This window comes from Agelaius phoeniceus, chromosome 31 (genome assembly GCF_051311805.1).
Source record: "Agelaius phoeniceus isolate bAgePho1 chromosome 31, bAgePho1.hap1, whole genome shotgun sequence".
NCBI lineage: Eukaryota > Metazoa > Chordata > Aves > Passeriformes > Icteridae > Agelaius > Agelaius phoeniceus.
Window position 1 is genome coordinate 1,882,892 of NC_135295.1, and position 8,920 is coordinate 1,891,811.

General features: G+C 52.3%; 1 protein-coding gene across 1 annotated transcript; it reads right to left on the reverse strand.

Moving 5' to 3' along the window:
- Window positions 1-6,143: 6,143 nt before the first annotated feature.
- On the reverse strand, window positions 6,144-8,189 carry LOC129132342 (uncharacterized). The gene is given in 3 exon segments (XM_054651421.2): window positions 6,144-7,481; window positions 8,099-8,158; window positions 8,160-8,189. Coding segments are annotated over 3 exon segments (1,428 nt in total).
- Between the last annotated feature and the right edge of the window lie 731 nt (window positions 8,190-8,920).

Genomic DNA, 8,920 nt, shown 5'->3' on the forward strand with positions numbered 1-8,920 from the left:
GGCAGCTGAAGCCTGGCAGGAGCACCGGGCAGGAATTTTGGGAGGGATTTTTTCACGGTCTGAAATTGCAGCTCTCAGTCGAGGACCTCGCCACATTATCCTGAGAGCTGCCTAATGAGAGGATGGAGGATCCTGCCTGGCCAGTTCCCTGCTGCTGTCTGACATCCTCAGGGATCCCAGGGCTGCTGGGGAGAGGGGTCGGCCCAGGTGAGCTGGGACCGGCCCCGAGGACAGTGATGAGGGCCTTGCTTTGCTCTCTGTGCGGTGCAAGGGGGAGCAGATTGAGATCTCAGAGCTGTTTCATCCCTGCAGGAAATGCCAGCAGCTCCTTTCCAGGCTTCCCCGGCATGAGAGCAATTTCTGGAGTGAAACAAGGGAGAAGCAAGGCGGTAATTGTGACTTCTGCGTGAAGCGTAGGAGAACACGCGCGGCATTTCCTTCCTGGTGGGAGAGACAAATGCACCTGGGCAGATCCGTTTATCAATTTGCAGGGAATTAATGGGGCAGAAGCAAAGGGATGAACTCCACTCGTGCCTCCTGAGGGAGGTTTTCCATTGGCAGCTGTGAGAAGGGAGGTGGAGGTGGGCATTTCCCACCCCGGATGGTCGTGTCCAACTCTCGGTGGAACCAGGGTACCCGAATCGTTTTTGGGGAGTGGGGTGTGGATCACAATGCAAACAAGGGACTGAAGCAGCGTGGAAACAGAGTCAGAAAAGGGCATAAAATGCATCAAAAGGATGGCAGTGCAGAACTTTCATGTTTTGGTAGAACTCCAACCGACCCTTGAAGGCAGCAGAGGCTCCTCAGCATTTGTTTTACAAACAAATGCCTGGAAACTCAGTTTGGCAGAGGCAGAACCTCCATGTCCTGAGTGTCAGACTGTCTGAAGGGACTGGCTGTGAGTCCTGAGGCAGATTTCGGCTGTCTGGGATGTGTCTGTGTCAGACTTCCTGAAAACATTCCTGGTTTTTCTGAGTTTATGGATTATTTTCATGGAACCAGAGACCACTTTGGGTTGGAAGGGACCTTAAAAATCCATTTATTCCACCCCTTTCCATGGGCAGGGACCACTTCCACTATCCAAGGTGGCTCCAAGACCTGTCCAACCTGGTCTTGGGCACTTCCTGGGATGGCACAACCAGAAATTCCCTGGAAAACCTGTGCCAGCTCCTCACCGCCCTCACAGGGAATGATTTCTTCCCAATATCCAACCTCAATTTCCCCTCTGTCAGTCTGACCCCACTCCCCCTTGTCCTGTCACTGCAGTTCCTGATGAAAAGTCCCTCTCCAGCTTCCCCGGAGCTGCTCCATATCCTGGAAGCTGCTGTGAGTTCTCCAAACAACAATTTTTTCTCCTATTCTCTTCCTATTTTTCTGCTATTTTATACAGAGAGGGCAAATATCACTCCCAGAGGTGCCAGGAACTCCAATTTGAATTAATTTACATCAGGAATGCCGTGATTTTATTTCAGTGAACACCTTGGAGACAGGACAATCCCAACACTGGGAAAAACCACCAGGAAAAGGTGAAAGGAGCGGCAAAACCCCCTGGATCCACCAGTGAACAAACAGCTCAACACCAGGAGGTTGCAGGGTCACAAACTACAGATTTTATTGTTTGGTTTTTTGTTTTTTTTTTCCAGAAAGATCAAAACGAAACAGTGATGAAAAGAGTGAAACATCCCACACACCAAGAGGAGGACGAAGAGCAGCGCCCAGTGCTCGCGGGAGGAACTTGCTGGGCCGCGGCTTCAGGGCACATCACAAGGATGAGGTGAAGGAAGGCAGGAGAAGAAGAGGAGGAGTTCTACAGCTTCTAAGCACAGGAGGAGGAGCATTCGGGGTGTTATCCATATCCAAATCCGTATCCAAGAGGGGACGAGCCGGGTGGGTTTAGTTGCCGCCGCAGCAGCCGCCGCCGTTGCTCCCGCCACAGCAGCCGCCGTTGTTGTTGCTGGTGATGGTGTAGCAGCAGGGCATGGACATGCAGCAGGACTGCATGGGCATGCAGCAGGGGGTGCAGCAGGGGGTGCAGCAGGGGCTGCAGCACTGCATGGGGCTGCAGCACATCGGCCTCTTGCAGGTCTTGGGGCTGCTGTAGCAGCACATGGTGTAGCTACTTCCGCCACCGCAGCATCCGTTGGGCATCTTGGTGATGGGAGTGGAGGCGAGGCTGGAAGGGAAAGAGAGAGTTTGTCTTTTTCTCTGCTTGAATCTCCCAGAGGCTGAGGCAGCTTAAAGCTTTCTTATCCCCAAATCCATCCCAAACTGGCCAGGAAGGTGCCTGGTGTCCTGAATCCCAGGACTGACTCCTGTGCTTCAGGCGTTTTGTCCAGCACTGGTTCTGCCAGAGAGAATCCACCTGGGCGCAGCCCAAAACCGATCTCTGGTCCCCAAAACCAATCTGTGATCCCAAAATCTTCTTCGGTGTCCAGTCCCAAACCAGACAGCCCAGAAAACCCTGGAGAAACCCAGGGAAACAGAGAATCCCAAAGTAAAGACAAGTAACAAAGTCCAACTTACCCTGCTGAGCAGTGGAGAGAGGAGAGGAGAAGTGGAGATGATCGAATGAAGACCCCTGGGCTGGGGGGAGCCTTTTATACTCTCCAAAGCTTCCTCCCCTGGAAATGAGGCATCCCTTGGCAATTCCGACCCTGTGGATCACCCGGGGTACCCCCTCACGTGTCTTCCTCCCCCGGTGTTTAATCTCTGCCTCTTTCTGTTTGCTCACCACCTCAATTGTGCCCCATAATTACTCCTCCAGAGGAAACAACAGATGCAAATTTTCTAATGGATTTGCGTTAATGGCACCGGAGGGAGGGAGCTCTGAGGTATTCCCACCCCTTCCCAAGGAATGACCTTGGGACACAGGGACGCTTAACAATGTGCCTGGGGGGAGTCAGGTGCTGAAGCAGTGGGGCAACCATGCCTGGAACTTGGAGTTGTCATTGCTCATGTGTCCCCTCTGCCCTTGGCTGGGATCTCTGGGGGCCGGTGGAAATTTTTGGTCAACGGGAATAATTTATTTTTTTTTTCCTGCCTCTGTGGTCAAAATTTAGGCTGAAATTTGCCCTTTCTCAGTCTTGCTCTTGGGCCTCCCTTCAGGGTGCTGGGTCCTCACACTCCCTGTTCTGTAATTTTTGTTGTATTAAGATTTGTTTTCATTTTCATCCATGGAATGGATGGGCTGAGTCTAAACGAAGCAGCTTTCAAAAGCAGCAGTGCGTGTGTGAGGGTTTTTCCCTGTGTTGGTTCCACACATTCCCATTTTCTGAGATTATCCCAAAGGTTTCCGGGACTAAGGAGACTTGTGGTGATCACATTTGAGTGTTCACGTGAGGAACTGCGGCCACACGCCGAGCAGGGACAGCTCCACGCCAGAAGATGTTGGTGGGGCTTCCATGTGATGAGAGGGGCCTCCGGTAAAAGATGGGAATTCCAGGATGCTGAGGCAGCACCAATTCATGGCAAAAAGAGGCTGCCATCACGTCCAGGAGACTCTGACTGTGAGGCTGACGTGGTGGCAGGTGATCCCCGGTGACTGGGACAGGATCTGCCTTTCCAGGATGTGACCATGACCTCTTGTGACGTTGGGTGTCCCCTCTGGAATTGTCCCCAGGGGAGGACATTGTTTTGGTCACTCAATGACAACCAGGAGTTGCCTGCAGGAAAGCAACGTCCTCCCTGTGTAAACCCTCAAACATCTCCCTTGAATCAATCATTCATCGCATTTTTATCGGGCTTTATTGCTGTCCTGTTGGCCAAGATGATCCTGGTATTGTAGTCATAGAAATATGGAATTATTTGGGGTTGGAAGAAACCCCAAAATCATCCAGTCCAACCCTCCTGGATGGGCAGGGACAACTTCCACTATCCCAGGTTGCTTCAAGCCCCATCCATCCTGGTCTTGGACACATCCAGGGATGGGACACCCATGGAATATCCTGTGCCAGGGATTACCACCCTCGCTGGGAAGGATTTCTTCCCAATATCCCATCCGAACCTGCCTCTTCTCCAGGCTGAGCCACCCCACCACTGTCAGCATTTAGAGCATTTTCCCTGCCGTTCAACGCCATTTAACCTGCTCTTGGGTCAGAAATAACATCCACTCAAAGTTCCTTTTATAGGCCACGCCCCATCCTGCGATGTTTTTGGAAACTTCCACGGTGGTCCTGGGAGTTTGAGATTTTTGGGAATCTGCTCCTGCAGCTTTTCCAGTGTGGGGTAAGGCCACGTTGGATGGAGCTCTGGCCTAGCTGCAGGTGTCCCTGTCCATGGCAGGGGTGTTGGAACGAGGTAGTTTTTGACATCCCTTCCGACCCAACCCATCCTGTGATTCTGTGATTCAAAGACGGAATGAATATTCACAAGATTCCTTAAAGAGAAAGCTCTTTATTGAATGTTTTGATCTGGGATATCCTCCTGCCTGATTTACAATACATAAAAAACCTCCTGAAGACCCAAGAATGTTTTTAGAGAAGTCAAACACGTAGGGAAGATGATTTTAATGCAGATGTCGCGCGTGAAGGTTGGAGGAAGCAAATCAAGCCAGAGCTCCGGGCATTTTCTCCAGACCTGCAATTCCGATCTGAGTCCTGAATTTTAATAGCAAAGAAAGTCCCAGCCAGGGAGGGAAGGTATCGTTGACTCATGGGTTTGCTATTTTAGGAATGAGGCTTTTAGGTTGGATGCCAACCCCGGGTTTCATTCCCGGCTCGGAACGCGCTGGGGAAACGCTCTGCTCCCATAACAATTCAACGATTTCTGGGGGTTTCTAAGCTTTTATTTTTGGAAGATGGTGGCGGGAAGAAGATGCTGCCTGCTGTCCAGTGAGTAGTGAATTCCTCCTGGTATTCCTGTTGGAATGTCCCTTCTGAGGCCAGGGGTGAGCTCCTGTGCATCTCAGAGCTGTCCACAGCTTCCTCCCGAGGGGCAGCTCCCATCTCTGCTCCGGGACCAGGGGCAGGACTGAGGGAATGGCTGGAGCTGTGCCAGGGAAGCTCTAGGTTGGATATTTCTGGAAAGTTCTTCCCCCAGAGGGCGGTGGGGCCCTCAGAAGGCTCCCCAAGGAATGGGCTCTGCCCCAAGGCTGCCGGAGCTCCAGGAGCATTTGGATAACGCTCTCAGGGACAGGGTGGGATTTTGGGGTGTCTCTGGAGGGGCAGGAATTGGGCTCCATGATCCTGGTGGATCCCTTCCAAGTCAGGATATCTGAGGGGTCTCTGATTTATGGAGTGCTGTGTTTTCAGATGGTGCAGTTACGCCTCCTTGCTCAGTCCTCGCCCTTTGAGTTTTAATTACTTCAGCTTTCCGTTCTGTAGTAAAATCTGAGTGAGGTGAGTGCTCAGGAAGGGCAAGGAGGAATCAAGGAATGGTTTGGGCTGGAAAGGACTTTAAAGCTCATCCTGTTCCTCCCCTTGCCATGAGACACCTCCCACTGCCCCAGGCTGTTCCAAACCCTCCAGTCTGGCCTTGGACAATTCCAGGGATCCAGGGGCACCCACAGCTCCTCTGGGCACCCATTCCAGAGGATTGGGAATGCTCTGCTTGCTTCAGACACGACTTCATGTGTGCCAAGAGCCTGGAGAGTTCTTTGTGTCCCAAATGTGTGGACTTTGGCCAAAGGCACAGATGGTGCCAGAATGAGGACAAACTCTGGGCAAGGTGACAAATCCTGGGCAAGATGGAAAATTCTGGGCAAGGTGGAAAATTCTGGGCAAAGTGGCAAATCCTGGGCAAAGTGACAAATTAAGGGCAAAGCCAAGTAAGAACGACCAAAAGACCAAATGTTGTGTTTTGCTTAATGCCAAGTTTTATTGTCTACAAGTCAAGAGAGGAAATGAGGAGCCGTCACAGTGACACCAAAGGTTTCCCAAACACCAAGAGGAGAATTAACACCCTACTAATATCTAATGCCTTATACAATGGGAGATAAATTCAGGCCTACTCAAGACAGTCAATAATTAATTAAAGACAGTCAATAACTAAAGACAACTGATAAATAAGGGACAGAAAGAAGCAGCAGCTTAAGCTTGGAAAGAAGAAGAAAACTGCTACGAATTGTCTCCATCACCATGAGAACCAGAGGCAAATGAGGAGCTTTTCACCTCCTTGTGCCCATTCTCAGAGCCACCTGGGGCAGTTTAGCAGGTCTTCCTGAGGCTGGCACAGCACTGCTGGATGGGGATGCAGGGGGTGCAGTACTTCCTCACGGGGGTGCAGCAAACCACCACGGGCTTCTTCACCACGCAGCAGGGAGAGCAGCAGGGCCGTGGGACACAGCACACGGACTTGTTGCACACCTTGGTGCAGCACACGGACTGGCACGGGTCACAGCAGGACTGGCACGGGTCACAGCAGGACTGGCACGGGTCACAGCAAGGCTTCTGGCATGGATCACAACAGGTCTGGCACGGGTCACAGCAAGGCTTCTGGCACGGGTCACAGCAGCTCTGGCACGGGTCACAGCAGGACTGGCACGGGTCACAGCAAGGCTTCTGGCACGGGTCACAACAGGTCTGGCATGGATCACAGCAGGGCTTCTGGCATGGATCACAACAGGTCTGGCATGGATCACAGCAGGGCTTCTGGCATGGATCACAACAGGTCTGGCATGGATCACAACAGGGCTTCTGGCACGGGTCACAGCAGCTCTGGCACGGGTCACAGCAAGGCTTCTGGCATGGATCACAGCAGCTCTGGCACGGGTCACAGCAAGGCTTCTGGCACGGGTCACAACAGGTCTGGCAAGGGTCACAGCAAGGCTTCTGGCATGGATCACAGCAGGTCTGGCACGGGTCACAGCAGACAGTCTTGCATGGCTCACAGCAGGGCTTCTGGCACGGGTCACAGCAGCTCTGGCACGGGTCACAGCAGGACTGGCACGGGTCACAGCAAGGCTTCTGGCACGGGTCACAGCAGGTCTGGCATGGATCACAACAGGGCTTCTGGCACGGGTCACAGCAGCTCTGGCACGGGTCACAGCAAGGCTTCTGGCACGGGTCACAGCAGACAGTCTTGCATGGCTCGCAACAGGGCTTCTGGCATGGGTCACAGCAAGACTGGCATGGGTCACAGCAGGACTGGCACGGGTCACAGCAGGGCTTCTGGCATGGATCACAGCAGGACTGGCACGGGTCACAGCAGGACTGGCACGGGTCACAGCAAGGCTTCTGGCATGGGTCACAGCAAGACTGGCACGGGTCACAGCAGCAGGACTGCTGGCACGGGGAGCAGCACACGGTCTTGCAGGGACTGCAGCACACGGTCTTGCATGGGCTGCAGCACACAGTCTTGCATGGGCTGCAGCACACAGTCTTGCATGGGCTGCAGCACACGGTCTTGCATGGGCTGCAGCACACAGTCTTGCAGGGGGTGCAGCACACGGTCTTGCTCTTCACGACAGAGCAGCATCCCGTGGAACAGCATCCAGTGGAGCACATGGTGTTGGGAGAGGAGTGAAGGGTGGCTGGGGCGAGGACCTGGAACACAAAGGACTTTGAGATTCAACCCATCTTTCCACCCTGCCCAGGCCCTCATCCTACCCCTTTTCCTAATTTTTTTTGTCTTGAGTTGGAAACCCAAGATCCTTGCAGGAATCGAAGCGACTCTTGCAGTGTCCCAGAGATATTTGAACTCTCCTGGGAGCTGCCCATTCTGTGCTCCTCCCTGAATTTCCACCCCAAGCGGCTCATTTTCCACTGTGCTCTGTCCGTCTTTTCCAAGAGGCAACAGATCAACAGTCTCAGAAAAATCTGGATTTCAGGGAGAGCTGTAGATCACGGAACCCTGTAACGCTAAAACCATGGAATCGCAAAACCCACGGAACCGCAAAGCCATGGAACCTTAAACCCATGGATCCATAAACCCTTGGAATCAAAAAGCCTTGGAACCATAAATCCACGGAATCACAAAGCCATGGAACCAAAAACCCATGGAACCACAAAGCCAAAGAACATTTTGGGTCCGAAGACACCTTTGAAGGTTCATCCATCCCACCACCCTGCAGAGATCACACACAGCGACCCGGCCTCAGTCCACCTCTTGCCCAAAGCCAAAGAACCAAGAGAACCAAGGATCTCTGGTAGGAAGCACTCACCGTTCTTGTTCTTGCTGAGAGCTGAAGCTGTGTGAGGAGCAGAGGCACCTGGAGACCTTTTTATTGAGGTCGGAGTTGTCCTGCCGGACATGAGGTACCCCCCAGCAATCCGTGATTTACGCACTAAGCCTGTACTTATTCACCCAATGGGCCTTCATGTGTTTAGTCTTTGCCTCGTGGCTTTTGACCAACCCCTCAATTTTGGGTTATTATCAATTTGTTGTGTGAATTTTTTACAATTTTTTAATGTCGAGTTAATTCTTGTGGGACGCTCGGAGGCGTTGTTTCTGCCCGCTTTGCATATGGTAAGGCTGCTGCGTGGAGATGATTAATTGACATAAAAATCCTAATTAAGATTGAGGTGCAGTGGATTCCAGAGGCGTGCAGAAGCTTCTGGACGTCAGTTGCTCCTTGATATGATTTTTAAAATAGAATTCCAGGAAGTGCAGTTCCATGGTCCCGTGCTTTGCGTCTGAATGCAGAAATGGTGGAGCCCAAAGTCCTTCTCTGGGGTCACCAGAAGGGCAAACCCAGAAAGTTCTTGATGTTCCTTCCCTTGCATCCCATCCGTGCATGGGAAAACACCTGGGAATAGAATCATGGAATACCCCAGGCTGGAAGGGACCCACAGGCACCATCCAGACCAACCCCTGGCCCTGCACAGCCCCAAAGACCCACCCTGTGCCTGAGGTCGTTGTCCAAACTCTCCTTGAGCTCTCTCAGGCTCAAGGCCTTGCCAATATCAAACATTTTCACTTGCAAATTCATTGTGGAAATTTGGGATTGGTTTTGGGTCAAATCGGAGATTGCGTTTTTCCAATT